At 42.3% G+C, this 20,030-nt stretch overlaps 1 protein-coding gene across 2 annotated transcripts in view; it reads left to right on the top strand.

Annotated features, from left to right (window-relative positions):
• Positions 1–20,030, top strand: part of AUTS2 (activator of transcription and developmental regulator AUTS2) — a 1,101,572-nt gene that overhangs the window by 1,069,875 nt on the left and 11,667 nt on the right. The window contains exons 11-16 of one of the 2 annotated variants that reach the window (XM_070945602.1): positions 5,736–5,831; positions 8,985–9,056; positions 13,453–13,482; positions 16,126–16,197; positions 17,399–17,540; positions 18,585–18,662. In XM_070945602.1, the coding sequence (XP_070801703.1) occupies positions 5,736–5,831; positions 8,985–9,056; positions 13,453–13,482; positions 16,126–16,197; positions 17,399–17,540; positions 18,585–18,662 (490 nt within the window). The remainder of the gene's footprint in view (positions 1–5,735; positions 5,832–8,984; positions 9,057–13,452; positions 13,483–16,125; positions 16,198–17,398; positions 17,541–18,584; positions 18,663–20,030) is intronic. The other variant, XM_070945611.1, reaches the window with a different exon arrangement.

Genomic DNA, 20,030 nt, shown 5'->3' with positions numbered 1-20,030 from the left:
TTATTTAATTTTCAGTGATACTTGTTGTCCTGTATGCTTTGGAGCAGAAGATGTTCCTTGCTGTAGAGTTAATACTGTTGCCCTGCCTGTCAGTTTGGTGCACGAGATGTGAGATGCTCCTTGCTTGATTCCCAAGAATGAATTTGAGATGTTGGGATGTAGCCGAGATGGAGTATGAGGAATAGCATTGCCATTGTCATAATGGTCATTTTGTTGTTAACAACCAATGGGCAATAACATTGCTCTGTCCCTCCGTCTTTTTGAACGGCACATTATACAGAAAATTAAATGTTACAGGCCTTGGAGTCTTTAAAGATGCTCATTTTAGGCATTAAAAAGTGATTTCAGCCCCAGACTCTTGACTGCCTAATGACTTCTTAAAACTTTCGGTTTCAATATCAGCTAATCTTGGAAATGTTTTCTGCATCATTGGACATTCGTGCTAAAATGAACTGCATTAAAACAGCACTGAGCTATCAACAAGAAGAGAGATAGAGGAGCCAGGTAGCTGCATCCACGACTTAAATTAGTATGTTTTCCTAATGAAGTTTAACTATAAAAGGGGTTGAGGATTTTGGAGTATAGGGGAAATAAGAGGGACGTGCTTTTTGAGTTTTGGGGTTTAGAAGGCATGGCAGTTTCTCTATCTCTTGACTTTACATTGGAAGTTTCCAAAAGAATGTTATTTTTTTGGTATAGCAGCTGTATTATTTTGGCTTAGTGGCGTTTTATTGTTTTTTGGGTTCAGTTCCCTGGTCTGTAAAATAGGAAAGACGGTAAACTATCTTTCATACCAGCGTGCAATGAAATGTGTTAATGTTTCCGCCGAATTAAAAGTTTTGCTTGGTAGGAATTTAACAGTGACCATGTTCTTATTTACTTTTTCCTGCTTATTTTCAATTACCAGCATAGTAGCAATCCACACCAGCTCACGCAGCATTGCACTTATATTTGAGCTAAATGCAAAGTATAAAGAAGCAAGCTTTAATGAACTCGGCTCCAATCAAAATTGTGCTTTTTAATGATACACTCTTTCCTTTTGTAAATGGGAAACAGCAACTCATCAGTTAGAGTGGGGATGGAATCATTATTTTGATGATGATGATTTTATCCATTCAGTCGTGTCTGACTCTTGGTGATACTAAGGGCCAGGTCTCTCCATATCTTCCAATCTTGCAGTACTTTATTGAGTTGCTTTGTGTTCTGGCAGGTGTCAGCTATGATAGTGTCCAGCCACCATGTTCTTTGATGGCCTGGTTTCCTTTTACTGCTAACTTTTCCCAACATAATTGCTTTCTCCAGTGAATTCCCCCGCATGACAGGGTCAAAATAAATGAGACACAGTTTCGTGATTTTTCCTTACAGTGACATGTCTGGTGTCATACACTCCACTGCTTGCTTGTTGGTCCCCCTTTTTTGTCCAAGGAATGATTCTTTTATCTAGGGAAATTTTCTCGTACAAGTTGGGAGCAAAGTGTAGATTGCATGAATCCCAACAATATTCATTTTGTATCCTCCAGATTATATACAGTTCCCTTCCCCTGTAGGTTTTTGTTGTTGTTGTTGTTGTTGTTGTTGTTGTGGAGTTGGGGATACAGCTAAAGGGGATTGAGGATTTAAATCACACTCACTGGGAAATATGTAATGGTCCTTAAAGTCAGTCCCAACTCCTAGTCACACAGGCCCTGTGGTTTTCTTGGTGATGTTTTTCAGGAATGATTTGTCTCTGCTTTCTTTCTAGGGTTGAGGGAAGGACTGACCCAAAGTTACCCAGTTGGCTTTTATGCCTAAAGCAGAATTAGAATTCACAATTCCCCAGCATGTAGTCCAGCACCTCTAACTACTGGACCAAACTACTGGTTCTTGGGATATAAATACAGCAAACAAACAAAAAATAATAATCCTGTTCCCAAATGTGGCCATTGGAATGCCAAGTCTTGTGTGGCACTTGGAATTATGAAATTATGCAGTCTTGAAATAGGAATAAGAAGGGAATTTATAGCCCTCCATCTGCTATTAAAAGTACATGTTTTAATTTCCTTTCTATGCTTTGGCTGTGGTGGCTGGGTTGTATGAGGCTGTAATCCAGGAACATCTGGAAATCAAGTTCCCACCACTGGCCTGGCGTGTAGGTTTTCAGTCAAGAAAACTAGAGAGCATTGTTGGTAGTGCAGTCAGTCAATGAATCCATGCTAACTTGCAAAATCTTGTTGAAGTTCATACAGCGTTTAAGGTGTTAGATGAAGAGAAACCCAAGTTCAAATCCTGTCTCAGCCATGGAACTTGTCTGGTTAACTGGACCAATCCCGCTCAGTCTACTTCACTGGATTACTGTTGTGGGAAATACAGAGAAAGGGCGCTGTTTTGCAAGCTGACATTTGCTCCTGGAGAACATGTAGGATATAAATATAATGAATCCCAAAATCTATTTATTTATAACATTTATATGCCACTTCCCACTTCCAAGCCATGAATTATGCTTGGACTCTCAAGTCTCAAGTTATCTTCATTCCAAACCAGTTGAAAGTAAGACAAGGAGAAATTAATCAAGGGGAGAACCAACCTAGAACTAAGGAGAAATTTCCTGACAGTGAGAACAATTAATCAGTGGAATGGCTTGCCTTCAGAAGTGGTGGCTGTCCAACACTGAAGGTTTTTAAGAGGAGATTGGACAGTCACTTGTTTGGAATGGAATAGGGTCTCCTGCAATGCAGGAGATTGGACTAGAAGACCTCCAAGATTCCTTCCAACTCTGTGATTCTGTGATTCTGTTCACTTATTCATGTGTCTACTTATACATAGCTTCCAAGTTACCTAGATAAGATTGCAAGTAATGCTATTACATTTCCCAACAGTGTCTTTTCCAGACAATTAAGTAATTATTAAATTAAAGGCATGGAAGAGAAACTGAGATGTTATTTCTTTGTACTCTCAGTGTGATGATATACTATATTACACTAATAATGTTGGAATGCTATATACTTCTCATTTTTACATATAATGCATTAATTCTGTGCTCTTAATTGCATTTTAATGGCGGGGGAAGTGGGAACAGGAATCCTGGAACTCGTAACAATTTCTTCCCCATCTTCAATTAAACAGCATTTTTTGCTAAGTCTCATATAAAAAAACGCAGAGTATTTTTTCCCTTCCTTTTCCTATATATAGAAAACTGGGGGAAGAGACTGTTTCCTAAACTGCTTTTAAGTTCAAAGCAACTGTGCTTTGCTCAGTGGCAAAATAATATTTTGGATAAAGATGGCCTCAGGTTCAGTTTTCTGACTCTCCAAGTATAGATGGGAAATCCTGAAGACTGTGAATGCTCCAACGCTGGAAGCTTTTAAGAAGAGATTTTACAATGATTCATCTGAAATGGTATAGAGCAGTGATGGCTAACTTTTTCACCATTGCGTGCCAGGAGGGGGGCGGGCGGAGGGTCATGAGCACATGTGCCCACACCCATAATTCTATGCGCCCCACCCCCAGGTATGCACGTGCGACCCCCGCCCCACCGCTCACCCCGCTCCTGGCACGTGATGGCCCTGTAGGCCCGTTTTTCTCTCTTACCTGGCTCCAGAGCCTTTCTAGCAGCCTGGGGAGGGCGAAAACGGCCTTCCCCACCCCCTCCAGAGGGATGGGAAAGGCCGTTTTTGCCCTCCTCAGACTCCTAGAGAGGCTCTGGAGGCTGGGGACAGCAAAAAACAGGCGTTCGGGTCCCACCAGAAGTTGACAAACAGGCCATTTCTTGTGCCTCTGGAGGACTTCCGGGGGTGGGTGGGTGGGTGGGAAAGGCTGTTTTTGCCCTCCCCAGACTCCTAGAGAGGCTCTGGAGGCTGGGGACAGCAAAAACGGGCCTTCCCCACCATCCCCCAAGGCCCTTGTGAGGCAGGAAACAACCTGTTTCCCTACTTATGGTGGGGTCCAGAAGGCCCGAAAATCAGCTTGTGTGCCCACTGATATGCCTACATGTGCCATAGGTTCGCCATCATGGGTGTAGGGTTTCCTGCCTGAGCAGGGAGTTGGACTAGAGGGCCACCAAAGTCTCTTTCAACTATGTTATTCTGTTACTGTGGATGGTTATCCTAGACAACAGGAGTGTGCAAAATTAGTCAGTCGTGGACCAGAATGATCCATTCTTCTCCAGACTATCAAATCTCTTCTAAGTCATTTTGTTCTGGAGATCATTGGTGGCTTCCAGAAGCAAATCCTCTAAACCAGCAGTCACCAACTGGTGGTCCGCGAGAAAATTTTGATGGTCCACAGAAAAATTATTTGCATTTTTTATATTGCACTAAATACTATTTATCTTTTTCAAAAAATCATATTAGTGGTCTGCGGGATTTAAAATTATGAATTTTGTGGTCCGTGAGGTCCGAAAGGTTGGCGATCTCTGCTCTAAACCAGAAGTGGTTTGAGAAGCTTTAGATGTGATATTTTGGTTTTAGATGTGATATTTTGGATGAAAGAGACTGTTAGGAACTGAGTCCTCTGTCACATCATCTTGAATTCAGAGGATTGACATCTCAGAACAGTTGAATCCCCCCCTCTCCCCCCCCTCCCCCGGAAGGGTATGGTCTGGAGGCAAACAGATTTCTCTGAAAGTACACAGAATGTTCTTTTCCTGGATTAATGAATTTTGCATAAGCTAAATGAAGCAGTAATCTAGTGTGCAAAGAACAGCTTCTTATGATCTATATTATTTAAGTCATGGATGCATTACTTTTCTGGGAGAGATTGAGAGTTAGATATTAATTGCATAGCAGAGTTAAGGGCTCATGTGATCAGAATCTGTCAACCTTTTCTCCAAAACATCTGAAAACAAAACAAGAAGTGGATGGAAACTCATCAAGGAAAGAACTAACCAAGAACTAAGCAGAAATTTCTTGACAGTGAGAACAATTACTCAGTGTAATGGTTTGCCTCCAGAAATTGTGGGTGCTCCAACACCGGAAGTTTTTCAGAAGGGGTTAAACAACCATTTGTCTGAAAAGATTTCCTACTTGAGCAGAGGGCTGGACTAGAAGACCTTCAAGTTCCCTTCCAACTTGGTTATTCTGAATAACCAATAAGTGGGCGTGGGTCAAAGCAAAAAGAGGATAAAAAAGTGCATTAAAAAAACAATAATCTTATCCATAAATCAATTCCCTCCTGTATTTCCCCACTTCTACTTTAACTAATCCTGCAACCGTTAAGTTGAATTGTATTGTACTTACCAAGTATCAGCAATCATTGAGAAGCTGTCTGGAAGTTGAATGAAAAGTCTTTGGGGCTGGTACTGAAACTTGAATGCCATGATTTCAGTGCTGTAACTAATGCAATTGACAATGACATCTTTCTGCACTAGCTCCTTCCCCATGCTCCCATATTTTCTGTAATGCAGAGATAATTTTTATATCGACTATAGTTCTGCCTCATGATGCATTCGCTCAACCAGGTTTTTCCCTCCTTATCAATCATCTCTCGTCTTGCGTGCCACAAATGCTCTGTGTAACCTTTTGCTGTCTTTGTTGTCATTTCTTTGTGGGTTTATCATTTCCTCCTTCACCTAGTACTCGACAGATTAATAAGCTTCAGTGATCTTTCATGGTTTTTTTTTTTACATAGTCGATTCACCGTGTTTGTATCTCTTTTGCTTTCTTGTAAACTGAAACTGCAAGACTTGTGTATATATATATATATATATATATAAAGGGGGGGGGGATAAAGTCAGTAATACTGATCTCTTTCTGCCACAGTTATTCCACTCCTATCCTCCTGCTGTGTCTGGGATCCCTCCTATGATCCCTCCAACTGGTCCTTTTGGCTCGCTGCAAGGAGCGTTTCAACCCAAGGTAAACTTAGACTGTATAGTGTGAACTTAATTGTTTAGGCAATGAATGAGAAGATGACAACTTAGAAGTAGTGACAAGATCTTCAGACAAGCTTTCAAAGTCCATTTACTGTAAAACTATTTATAGATCCTTTGAATGTCAGATATTTTATTTCTTTGTATGGAGTATTTTGGGTGGGTGGATGTCTATAACACTGTTTTAAATCCACACTTTTTCAACATTTATTTATTTATGTAATTTATATGCCACCCTTCTCCCGAAGGACTCAGGGCGGCTTACAAAGAAAACATTCAACAAATTCGAAAATTACATAAAAATTAAAATCCAATTAAAAATTAATTAAAATTATTTCAATATAAAAATCCCCCAACGGGTCAGCCCATTTGATGAAAGAGCCACGTCTTTAGTTCATGGCGGAAGGAGAGGAGGTCAGGGCTGTCCTAAGCTCAGTGGGCAATCCGTTCCAGAGGGTCGGCGCTCCCACAGAGAACGCTATCCCCTTGGGGACCACCAGGCGATATTGTCTGACTGACGGCACCCTGAGGAGGCCCGCTCTGTGGGAGCGCACAGGACAATGGGAGGATGGCAGGAGATGATCCTACAAGTACCCTGGGCCTAAGCCATGTAGGGCTTTATAGGTGAGCACCAGCACCTTGAAATGGACCCGAAGGACCACCAGCAGCCAGTGCAGCTTGCGCAGGAGAGGTGTCACATGGGAGTAATGAGAAGCCCCCATAACAACCCGCGCGGCCGCATTCTGGACTAGCTGTAGCCTCCGGGTGCATCCCAAGGGCAGCCCCATGTAGAGGGCGTTACAGTAGTCCAACCGAGAAGTAAACGAATCCTCAGCGAAGTTTGCTCAGTGTGAACACCAGCCCTGCTAACAGTGATCCAGGCTGCTTAAATATGTAGATTATGGCTCATTAGCAGAGGCCTTCATATGTATGCTAATCAGTCTGTTAAGAATCCATTTGAGTTAAATCATCCATAGCATTGTAGATGGTTTGTTTTTTGAACTTTTTTTTAAGGAAAAAAGAGGATTTTCTCTTGATTGCAGAATCAGTTGCTCTTACGGAAGAGCTGTCTTGCAGTTTATGATTTAGAGGGGAAATACTTGTCTCGCCCCATGCACACATATGTCCATGGGTTGAAATCGTATGGTTAGAAATGGGGGAAATAGGGCAAGAAAAATGGAGAAAGAACAGCTTTTAAATCTTCATCATTCATACTCTGAAATTCTTCCATTTCAGTCTATTTAAAATGTAGAATCTCTCTCTCTCTCTTAAATTTATTGGCTGCCCATCTTACCACAGGTAACTCTGGGTGGCTTACAATCATATATACCATGTTTCTCCAAAAATAAGACCTGGTCTTATTTTCTTTTGACCCCCGAAAAAATGGCTAGGCCTTTTTTTTTGGAGGGTTCTAATTATTGACTCACCTCACGGCGGTGACACCGACAGCCCTGCCCAGCAGGAGCCCACTGCTGGCCCACTTCTTCTGTGGCCGCTTGCCGCCACTCGTACGCATCGCCCCAGCCTCCATTTTGCCTTTAGATGCCTGCCGGAAGGCATCTGCAGCCAATAACAGAGCTCCGGGCTGCAGATGCCTTCCGGCAGACATCTGAAAGTGAAATAGAGGCCGGGGCAATGCGTGCAAGTGGCGGCAAGCAGCTGCAGAAGAAGGCGAGGCAGGTGTCGGGGTATGTGAGGCCTGGTAAGTAGGGCAGCTCCATCCCCCATCCTCACCCTACCTTATTTTTTACCTGTGTGCCTCACTCCATCCCTTGCACCCTGGAGTGGGTAGGGTCTTAATTAGGGCTAATTTTGTGGGTGGGGCTTAATTTGATCATATGCACGCAAAAACGTGATAGAGCTTCTTTTCAAGGCAGGTCGTCTTTTTGGAGAAACACAGTATATACTATATTTAGTGTATATATTATATAATATCACAGTGTATATTACATACACTAAAATATACATAAGTTAAAACAGGCCAGTTTTCAAAACCTCATCATTTTTCTCAGATGGATTGGAAAAATATGGCTCAAGTTTCAGCCATTTTCATCTTTTCTTTTTTTAAAAAAATCTATTCTCCTTACTCAGATATAGAATTTTAAAGCAAAAGGTAGATCCAGCAAGGCTGGAGAAAATTAGCTGATGGACAAATTGGTTATTGTCCAAGATGGACTTTGAAAAGACATTGAAACTGTACTTCAATTTCCCAAAATTGCACACATCTCCATAAACTTAGAGAATGGAGCTGGAGACCCTTCAAGGCGGTTTCATCTCTGATCAGATGACCTCATTGAAGCAATGTATGGTTCAATCTTGAGCTTCACAGAAATGTGGGAATAGGAAGGAAAAGATGAGATGCCATCATTGAAGCAACATGGGGTTTAACCCTGAGTTTCATAGAAATGTGGGAATAGGAAGGAAAAGATTACTGTATTTTTCGAAGTATAAGAACCACCCCCCCCCCCCCGCAAAGTGGGTGGAAATGTCTGTGCGTCTTTTACAGCGAATATTGCCAAAGCCCCACCCACCCACCAGTCCCCACCCTTTGGCTATTTTTGGCCTCTTCATGTCGCAGTTTTGGCCTCCGCACGCCCCGCTTTTGGCCTCCACGCATCGCGTTTTCAGCCAGTTCCAGGCGGCGGCGATCGACAGCGATGTGCTGTGGCAATCCCGGCAGCCTGGAACAGGTCTAAAATGGAGCGTACAGAGGCCAAAAATGTGATGCGCGGAGGCCAAAAACGCAACGCGCGGTGGCGGCAATGGGCTGTGGCGATCCCTGCATCCTGGAACAGCTGATTGAATCACCTGATCCAACCACCAATCAGCTTGTGCTGAATCAGGCTGTGATAAAGTGCTGAAGCTGACCAGGCTGTTTGCTGTTTTCTGCAAGGATGCTAGCCAGTTGAATACCGATGGATGCTGGTAGGCAGAGGCAAAAATTTTTTTCTTGTTTTCCTCCCCAAAAAATAATGTGTGTCTTATACTCCAGAGCATCTTATACTCTGAAAAATACGGTATATGCCATCATTGAAGCAATGTGGGTTTTATCTGTGAGCTCCCTCACTTTCCAAAACTGATTATATTTAATATGCATGTTTAATATATGTTTCATGTGTGTTACATGTGACATTTTCAGACTTCAAATCCTATTGATGTTGCGACAAGACCTGGAGCTCTTCCACATACTCTCCTTCAGAAGGATCCCAGGGTAAGTCCCATGAAGTTGCAGCTTCTAAAAAAAAAAAACTTTTTTTTTTTAAAAAAAAATCCAAACCAAATTAAAGAAAGAAAACTATAGGTAATTCTTGACTCACAACTGCAATTGGACCAGAACTTCTGTCATTAAGTTGTGTGGCAGTTAAGTGAGTCACATCTGATTTTATGACCATTTTTTTGCCATGGTTGTTAAGTGAACCACACGGCCATTAAGCAAATCTGATTTTTGACGTTCAGTTCAAGAGTTTTATTCATGCTTTTTGTGCCCTTTGATAATCTGGGTCCTGAATCGGCAGCTAAATTACACTGGCTACTAATTCCTGTGAACACAATTCCACCTGAGCCCAAAGAGGTGAATTAATGGAACTGATCATTCAATAGGCAACAAATAATCTTACAAGGTTTGTAAATATTCTGGTCATTCTATACCCGGGAGCATCAAGATTATAGCATCAAAATGAAGATAAATATTTTGGGGCTTCCAAGGAGATTAGATGCTTCAGCAGAGGTTTTGTAATCCTCTTGGGTGCTACATGTAGTCCTTGACTTACAACAGTTCATTTAGTGACCGTTCGAAGTTAACAACGGCACTGAAAAAAGAGACTTATGGCCAAGTTTCACATTTACGACAGTTGCAGCATCCCCGTGGTCACATGATCAAAATTCAGATGCTTGGCAGCTGACTCATATTTATGACGGTTGCGGTGCTTTGGGGGGGGGGGGTCACGTGATCCACTTCCGCAATCTTCTGACAAGCAAAGTCAATGGGGAAATCAGATTCATAACTTAACAACTGCAGTGATTCACTTAACAATGGTGGCAAGAAAATGGAGCAAAATTCACTTAACAAATGTTTCACTTAGCAACAGAAATGTTGGGCTCAATTGTGGTCATAAGTCGAGGACTGCCTGTACTATCCTTCCTGGATTTTTGGCCTATAAAGCAAGTACTATAAATGTAGAACGGGGTATGGTTGGACTTCTTAGTCCTTAAGCCTATCATTCTGCTCAGAATAATAGAATAGCAGAGTTGAAAGGGACCTTGGAGGTCTTCTAGTCCAATCCCCTGCTCAAACAGGAGACCCTATACCCGTGATGGCAAACCTATGGAACGAGTGCCACAGGTGGCACGCGGAGCCATATTGGTGGGCACGTGACTGTTGCCCAAGCTGAGCTCCAGCGCACATGCGCACACCGGCCAACTGATTTTCAGGCCTTCCGGTCCCACCAGAAGTCAGGAAACTGGCTCTTTCCGGCCTCCGGAAGGCCTCCGGGGGGATGGGGAAGGCTGTTTTTGCCCTCCCCAGGCTCCTAGAAAGCCTCTGGAGCCTGGGGAGGGGGAAAAATGGGCCTACCGGGCCCACCATGTCATTGTGTGCCAAAAGCAGGGGGAAGTGTGTGTGGGTCATGTGCGCATGCACGGGAGGGCGGGGCACATTGAATTATGGATGGGGGCACACGTACCCGCGACCCCCCCATGTTCCCCCTGCTTTTGGCACACGACGGCAAAAAGGTTAGCCATCACTGCCCTATACCATTTCAGACAAATGGTTGTCCAATCTCTTCTTTAAAATCTCCAGTTTGGACCACCCACAACTTCTGAAGGCAAGTCATTCCACTGGTTAATTGTTCTCGATGTCAGGAAATCTCTCCTTAGCTCTAACTTGGTTCTTTCCTTGATTAGTTTTCATCCATGGCTTCTTGTCCTGCCCTCAGGTGCTTTGGAGAATAGGTTGACTTCTTCTTCTTTGTGGCAGCCCCTTAGATATTGGAACACTGCTATCATGTCAGCCCCTAGTCCTTCTTTTCATCATAACTCTTCTCACTGTCTATGCAGCAAGTTCTGATGACTTCAAGTAGGTACATAGAAGTTCCATCTCATTGGGAAAGTCCATTCCTAAGAAGTCCAGTTCTATGAAGGACTTGGGCATGGTCAGTTGGATGGTGACAGTCATTTAAAGTTGGAATATGACAAATCCAGCATTGATACCTATGCTCTGTTGTTCATACTTTAGCCTCACACCCAAAGAAAAGCATAAATAAGATTTATAGGATGATATAATGGCCTGAAAAAGGACAAGCAATTACTTGAGCTTCCATGAATTCCTTCAAAAAGGAATCAAAGCACTCTAATAATATGAGTCAGTTCTTGGGTATTTGAACATCATCACTTCATCTGAGTTCACAGCAGTTTAATCCCAATGAAGTGTGTGCAGCCAAAAGGAATTATGGTCAGAAAGTTCTAAAAAGAAATTCAATTATATCATAGCCTCAAGTCCCTAGTCTGTGTTAAGAGCCCTCCAAATGAGAGTTTCCTTCATAAGTCATAAGTAGCGCTGACCGTAATACAGCACATTCTTAAATTTCTGAAACTGATGCAATAAAATCAGCTTCAAGGATCAATTCCAATTTAAATAGGCTGCTATGAACACGGTAATTTGATTTTCTCTAGATTGCGTTTTATATCCTTACCCATTTTCATAACTTAAGGCATTTGATGTTGATTATTATTTAGTTAACCACTGAACCTGTCATTGCAATTTCTAGACTCTGGAGAAAAGAGGAGAAAACTAGCATATGCTGAAAGTTGATCTAGCTTGCAGAGAAAAGATGGGGGGGGGGTAGCACTGATGACGATTATTTTCTATATTGGAATGTCTCCCTTGGTGGAAAAAAAACTTTCTCTTAAAACCTAAGCTTATTCCCAGTACTGTTCTTCATTCATCTTGAATTTTAGAACGGAATGACTCCAAGGTGCTTCGACAGAAGGGGAAGGGTAGGAAATATAAATTAGCAATTCTTTATGGATAATTCAGCTGCTTCTCAAATGCATTCCCCTTTTTTATCTTCCTAAGCTTATGCTTAGCCTGAAATCCAAAGTCAATTATTTTCTTTCCAGTGTTGAATGAATGATGCAGCTCCAGGACAAACTCTTAACTTTGGAGACATGTTTCCTAGGAAGTTGACGATCTGTTAGAATGGTATATGTGATCACTTGCCCCTAAGCTCTCAGACTAGAGAGATAAGGATATTAAATTATGTTATCTGCCCATGTATGAGATTTTACCTGAAGAATTTCTCAGTTCTTAAACAATATATATCTTGTGTGGTGTCTTTATTTATTTTGACCACCAAGAGGCAGTAAAGGATTGGATTCATGCTATGCTGAGATTGTTCAATTCCATATAAAGAATGCTTGCTGGAATTGGGAATGTCTAGTTTAATGAAAAGAAGGACTAGAGGAGATATGATAGCAGCATTTCAATATCTCAGTGGCTGCCACAAGGAAGAGGGAGTCAAGCTATTCTCCAAAGCCCCTAAGGGTAGACCAAAACACAATGGATGGAAACTAATCAAGGAGAAAAGCAACCTAGAACTAAAAAGATAGTTCGAACAGTGAGAAAAGTTATGAAGAAAAGAAGGACTAGGGGGTGACATGATAGCAGTGTTCCAATAACAAAGATGATGCCACAATGAACTTATTCTCCAAAGCACCGGAAGGCAGGCCAAGAAGCCATGGCTGAAAACTAATCAAGGAGAGAACCAAGTTAGAGCTAAGGAGAAATTTCCTGACAGCGAGAACAACTAACCAGTGGAATGACTTGCCTTCAGAAGTTGTGAATGGTCCAAAACTGGAGGTTTTAAAGAAGAGATTGGACAACCATTTGTCTGAAATTGTATAGGGTCTCCTGCTTGAGCAGGGGGTTGGATGAGAAGACCTCCAAGGTCCCTTCCAACTCTTGTTATTCTGTTCTGTTCAGACAGAATTCAAAAGAATTCCAATGTAGCAGCGTTTTTCAATTTGGCAACTGTAAGACATGTGGAATTCTCCATGCTGGCTGGGGAATTTTGGATGTTGACATCCAACTGTCCATTCAGCAATATAGGATGAAACCAGCCATATTCTGTTGCTTGGTGGTCAATCCAAGATAATTAACAGAATGTGGATTGGGATTATTTATTTGCTAATTAATATAAAATATTGTCCCTTCATCATTCTTTAGCCACAAAGCTTCCAGGGTGGCTTATAAATATAAGCATTGTCCCCCTTGGGCACTCAGACAAAAACAGATGGGAAGGCAAGGTGGGTTAAACCAGTTTTCATCCTCCCACAGACCTTATGAAGACTTGCCGGTATCTGGGAAGCCAACAATTCAGATACATTGCTAGAAAAACAGTTGGCAATAGATCTAAAGCTGACAAAGCAATTGTTTTGTTTTCTCCTCTCTCTATTATAAGGTAACAGGAACTGCTTACTTAGGGCTACATGTACAATTTAGAATCGGCTAATGTTTTCCATTTTCAGATTCTTAAGAATGCTGATCTGCTAATTACCTGAACAGAGGTCTGAGTGACAGATTTTAATTCTATCTTTCTCTCTCTCTTCAGTTGACAGATCCATTCAGGCCTATGTTGAGGGTAAGATGACAACTAACCCTTTTTTTGGCCTTGTTTTGCTATGCCACTTCTGCTTTTCTTAGAATTTTCCCCAGCTGCATTCCTCTTTGAATGTTGCCTGCAAAAGGCACTCATCACAAGGCATCATTTATTCCCCCTTTAAAAAGTGGGTCACCTTTTTTGCTATATAAAAATTACTACTCATGTGGTTTGTCATAAAATTGTACAAGAGGAATGGACCACAAAAGTTATCTGATCCAGTCTTCTACAATGTGCAAAAAAACAACAACCCCAAACCCCAAGAACTTTTTTGAGAGGTGGTTATCCAGTCTCTTAAAAACCTCCAGAGATGCCGAACCCACATATTCTTGCCTCTTCTAGCTTCATCAGATGCCAGATTTCTTCCACAGTACATCAATAGCAGCCACCCAAGAGCATCTTGGCATGTGCCAAAGATTTTCCAGACTCGGTATAACATAGCAAGTGCTAAGGAATTGCCCACAATATGTACTCAGCGTGGCCGGCTTGGAAGCCACAAAATACATGCCAGAGAGTTTTCCAGACCACTTGGCTTTAATCAGTCCTGCAGGCATTCCCAAAACGTGTCTATATCTTCCCAGCCATGTACCACCTCCTCCTCGGTGGCTGCCAAAAATTCTGGCAAGCAAGCGCTTCAGAGAAGTCATTGCTCGCGTCCTCCCAATTGTTCACCACAATGAGTGGTACCTCTGACATTCTCCAGAAGTTTTGACCATCATTGTAGGGATGAACTGTGCACATGTCAGCACCTGGACAACTTTTGACACTTGCTGAGGGGATTCCAGGTTGAATGGCTTGAGGACATGATGTGTGTAGTCCTCAAGGATGCTCAACCTGGAACCATTCTGGCCGCAGTAGTGACCATTTGAAGGCACCCAAATTGTTTCATGTAGGCATCGGTGCCATTTTTGTTTCAGCGAAATGAGTGATAGCGTCTCCACGGCTCAGATCACTTTATTGAAATAAATCTACATGGACAAGTTGTGGCTTATAGTCTACCCAGCATCATCAGAGGTTTACTTTGCAAGCCACAGTAGATGATTATTTTCTCTTCCTCATGTTGCTGCATCTTTATCACATTGACTTTGTCATTAAAGTTCAGCTCCTACCAGATGTCTTAATATAGCTAACTTAATAGCCAATGTGAAGGCACTCTATTTGGTCACAAAGCCTTTCCAGATGTCTGGTAAATCTGCACATCTGCTTCTGCCAGTCTGGCAGGAGATGTTTTGTGATTGTGATTGTAAAGATTCTTGGGAGATCAACAGTCATAACAAAAAAGTCCACTGTAAAATCATGTCTACAACAATTGGAATAAGAGCGAAGGTGGAAAGAAAGAAGTTGAAGGGCTAAATGTTTGGTTATGGGCCATGACGGATTTCCATGCTTATATCTTTGATGCCTTATCAACCAGTTGACACCACATCCCAAGACAGGACAGGTCGTCCTTGCTCTCCATTTTACAAGCTGATCCTGGTATTTCTGTGGCAGTGTCTGAATCCTCCTTCAGCAATAAAACATGCTATGTAACTTAAATAAAAGGTGGTTTAAAGCAGGGGTGCACAACTTTTCTCAACTAAAAATCGGCATGGTGGAGGCTCACAGTCTAAAAATAAAAATAGACGGACAAAATCCAGACATGATTTCAGTTTATTGATTTTTAAATGCAATGATGGTTAATAAAATCAAACTCCAATTTGGAATTAAAAAAATATTTTAAAAAAATGAAATTTGGTCACAATTTTTGGAAGGATCTGAGTCTTCCATGGCAGGGAGTGAAGTTTTCTAGTGACCCATGCAGTTCTAGGGCCTTCGGTTTTGAAGCTTTTGTTTAAATGTATATAATGCTACAACTTTTGTGAATCTAAAAGAGATTCGTACAGTAACAGACCTCCGGATTTTTCGTCGGGCCCTGAAAATCTATTTATTTCAACTAGCTGGGCTGGCTTGAGTTAAATTTTAAATTGATTTTTAAATTGGGTTGTTTTAATCTACGGCCAAAATATTTAATTATTTTAAACTGTTTTTAAATTTTGTATGTCCTGTTTTTTACTTTGGCTGTTCACCGCCCTGAGTCCTATTTGGAGAAGGGTGGTATAGAAATTGAAACAAACAAACAAATAAATAAATAAATAAAAAGCAATTGTTCTCATTAGTGCCTGCATAGGTAAAGGTTTCAAAGCCGAAGAGCCAGCACTGTCTCAAGACATCTCCGTGGTCATGTGGCTGGCATGACTAAACGCCAAAGGCACACAGAATGCTGTTACCTTCCCACCAAAGGTGGTCCCTATTTTTCTACTTGCATTTTTTACATGCTTTCAAACTGCTAGGTTGGCAGAAGCTGGGACAAGTAACGGGAGTTCACCCCATTATGCAGCACTAGGGATTCGAACCACTGAACTGCCGACCTTTCGATCGACAAGCTCAGCATCTTAGCCACTGAGCCACCACATCCCAGAGTGCCTGCATAGGAGACTCCTTATAGAACGCTGCATTGTCTTTTGTGTTGAAAAAAGCCCATAGAGGGCAATTCTCAAGCAACAACAGGTTCACACTTAAATTTCATTATTCCTATAGCCAAGAGGTATTATTTTCAATACTTTTTAATGCTTTTTTCTTTTGTAGAAACCAGGCAAATGGTGTGCTATGCATGTTCATATTGCTTGGCAGATATACCACCACCAACAGAAAGTCAAGGTGAGCTCTTTTGGGCACAGATTGATTGATTGATTGATTGATTGATTGATTGATTGAACTCAGACTCTTTATGATGTCCATAACTCAATGGCAGAGCAAGAGTTTTGCATGGAAAAGGTTTCTGCTTTAACCTCTGAAAGCTCTCAAGAAACCTCCAAGATATCCATTCAATAGAAGCTCCTCTGTTCCTAATGCTTTGGAAAGCCACTGACATTCAAATGAGGTAATACTGGACCACCTGGCCTGTTTAAGGTACTTATAGTGTTCTCAGGTAGAGAACCTGTGGTCCTCCAGTTGTTATGACATTAAAACTATAGTTCTGTCAGGAACTAGGAATCAGGACCATTCATAAGAATTTGCATAGAAGATTTATTCAGACCTATACATAAGAAACTGATCAACTAATGTTCAGCAGTAAATTAGCACCAGAGACGAGTTAACAGTATTCAGTAGGAATTAAAAGCAGGAATGCAAGGACTCTAAACTGATGACATACTTAATTCTGCCCCCTCCCCTCAGCTCTGCCTGCTTTTTTCTTACAAGTTCAGCATCATCTCAGTGGACACAACTTACTCAATGCTCAATGCTATACTATATGTCATGGGTGTCAAACTCGATTTAATTGAGGGCCACATCAGGGTTGTGTTGAACCTTGTGGGGCTGGGGTGTGTGGCCAGGATGGGCATAGTCAGTTCAACATCACTCGTTGTGGTACCATTTTTGGCCATGACAGCCTCCTGCATCCCTCTGCAAGTGAAAACGGAGCTCGGGGAGGCTGCGCGCAGCCCATCTAGATTCCGTTTTCGGCTGTGACAGCCTCCTGCAGCCCTCTGCTAGCAAAAACTTCAGGGTTGACAGGAGGTCCCTGAGCTTCATTTTCGCTGTCAGAGGAACCGCAGGTCGGTCCTTTGTTGTTTCCAGGGCGGCCCCAAGGGCCCGATCTAAGCACCCCGTGGGACAGATCCAGCCCGTGGGCCTTGAGTTTGACACTCCTGCTATATGACCATTGTCCAGAATATTAACTTCTTGGCTTCCAGTTCATAAGCATGGATTACAAATATTAGCATCTATAAAACATGCCTTATAAAAGGAACCTGATCTCTCCTTGATTTCCAAAATACTACTGGTATGTTCCTTTTTTTTTTTTTTTGGGAAAAAAAAGATTGGCCACATTCATGATATTTTTTTCCCCCTATTTCAGAAACAGATGCAATCAGATCCCCATAAATTGGATTTTGGTTTGAAACCTGAATTTCTGAGCAGACCTCCAGGTCCTAGTCTTTTTGGGGCCATCCATCATCCTCATGACTTAGCCCGACCGGCAACTCTTTTCTCGGCAACCAGTGAGTTTGTAAACCACCCATCTGTTCTCTGTTGGGAAATAGAACAGGAAGAAATGGAAGGGTGGGCAGTACAATATAGACTTCAGCAATATACGATAGTGTTTTACTATTGATAAATATTATCAAATAAACAAATAGCAATGGCACTTAGACTTATATACCGCTTCATAGTGCTTTTACAGGCCTCTCTAAGCGGTTTACAGAGTCAGCCTATTGCCCCCAACAATCTGGGTCCTCATTTTATCCACCTCAAAAGGATGGAAGGCTGAGTCAACTTTGAGCCTGCCAAACTGCAGCTAGCAGTCAGCTGAAGTAGCCTGCAATACTCTAACCACTGCACCACCTCGGCTCTTCACAAATAACTTTGTGAATTAAAATACAAGACCCAAATTCACCTGGTTTGCTGTTATTTTAAATGCATTCTTTTTTTGATCAGAATTTCATGGGGGTGGGGGTGGAATATGCGTGTATAGATAGTCCTCAACAACCACAATTGAGCCCAAAATTTTTGTCAGACAGTCATTAAGTGAGTTTTGCCCCATTTTACAACCTTTCTTCCCATGGTGGTTAAGCGAATCACTGCAGCTGTTAAGTTAGTTGTTAAGTGAATCTGACTTCCCCATTAATTTTGCTTGTCAGAAGGTTGCAAAAGGGGATAACATGACCCCAGGACACTGCAACCGTCATAAATATGAACCAGTTGCCAAGCATCCGAATTTTGACCATGGGGCTGCTACAATAGTCATAGGTGGGGGAAACAGTCGTAAGTCACTTTTTCTAGTGCCGTTGTAACTTGGAACAGTCAGTAAGCGAATGGTTGTAAGTTGAGGACCACCTGTGCTGTGCATATGCTCATTCGAGATAATCAGATACATTAGAATCAAAATATTGGAAGGGGCTCTTTAGGCCATTGAGTTCAATGTACAAGAATCCATCCTCCCAACCTCTCTGCTAAACCTGAATCCAACCTAGGATACGGTGGTCGCTCTACAAGTGCTGTACTCAAATGTTTTGGTTTGCTTGCTTTTGAATTTGTTTTGCTAGGTGCCGCCCATCCAGCCGGTCCTACGTTTGGCCCTCCCCCGCACCACAGCAACTTTCTCAACCCCGCGGCCCATTTAGGTAAGTAGAAATTCTCAAAGTTAAAGCAGTCAGAACCTTCTCGCATCTGTTCTAGAATTCAGGATATGGTCCAAAGGTTCCATAATGTCAAAGAGATTTGAGTCAACGTCCACTTGACAAACTGCTTCCGATCCCATTTTTTTTCATCTTGAGTTCTTTCGTAGAGAAAAGGTGGGATGCAAATCTCGGAGATGACCATGGAGATGAGGTTGCAAATGATTTTTAATCTACATCGGATGGGAGAAGAGCATTTATACCAGTGGTGGGTTTCTACCTGTTCGCCCTGGTTCTGGTGAACTGGTAGTGGCGGTGGAGGGAGGCTCCGCCCGCTCACCCGGATGTCATCACGGACGCTCTACGCATGCGCAGAATGTTCTGCACATGTGCAGAAGCGCCGCCCGTGAGCGCTCCCAGTTCCAAACCGGTAGCGAAGGTAAGTGGAACCCACTACTGATTTACACTCTTTAGAACAGGGTCTCCAACCTTGGTAACTTTATGACTTGTGGACTTCAACTCCCAGAATTCCTCAGCCAGCAATTCTGGGAATGGAAGTCATAAAGTTGCCAAGGTTGGAGACCCCTGCTTTAGAACACAAGACCTTCCATACGTTAGTGTGGTGTGCAGCCTGTCTTTTTTTTCCATTTTATTTCAAATGTGGCCTCTTCTTCTGGTCTTTCTTCTTCCATCATGTCGATACGGTGCTTTGTGGTTTGTTCTTAAAAGGTTGGCAATGCAAGGTGAAGAGTTGAATCAGTGTGATGGTTTACTTCAATCCTCCACCGAACTTTTCCACATCCAAAGAGCAGAGTGACTTTCCCTTTATAATCCCCCCCCGCCACAACCTTAACTTTAATCTTGGTGTGACTTAACATTGCTTAAACTTAAGAGGGCGCCATGGCATGACGCCTTAAAAATGCTGGATTTGTCATCCAGAGACGGTCGGCACACCGGTGGTTCGAGCCCACGGCACCACATGGTGGAGTGAGCTCCCATCATTTGCCCCCAGGTCCTGCCCACCTTGAACCTTACATGTTCAAAAGCAAGTAAAAATATAAGTAGATCAATAGATATACCACTCTGGTGGGAAAAGCAAAAGTGGGAGCCAATTTCGGGTGTGTCTGGATGTCAGGAGAGGTCAGCGGAAGAAACCCCAGATGACCTGACATCCCCCTAATGCTGCTAGCCAGTTGGGACAAAGCTAGTTCACCCCAGTGGTGTGCCATGGATAGTATGCATGTGTGAACAAATGAACTAGAAATCTTAGGTTTGTCAGGGTTCCAAGTAATAGACCCATAGCAAGAAAAACCCCAAACCAGGTGGATTCCTCAAAGAATAGCTTTATTGGATATATCATATTGGCACAGATCT

Source organism: Pituophis catenifer, unplaced genomic scaffold, assembly GCF_029215685.1.
Source record: "Pituophis catenifer annectens isolate HBS135680 unplaced genomic scaffold, rPitCat1.0.hap2 SCAF_1, whole genome shotgun sequence".
In the NCBI taxonomy this organism is placed as follows: Eukaryota; Metazoa; Chordata; class Lepidosauria; order Squamata; family Colubridae; genus Pituophis; species Pituophis catenifer.
This window is presented reverse-complemented; position numbering and strand designations above follow the sequence as displayed.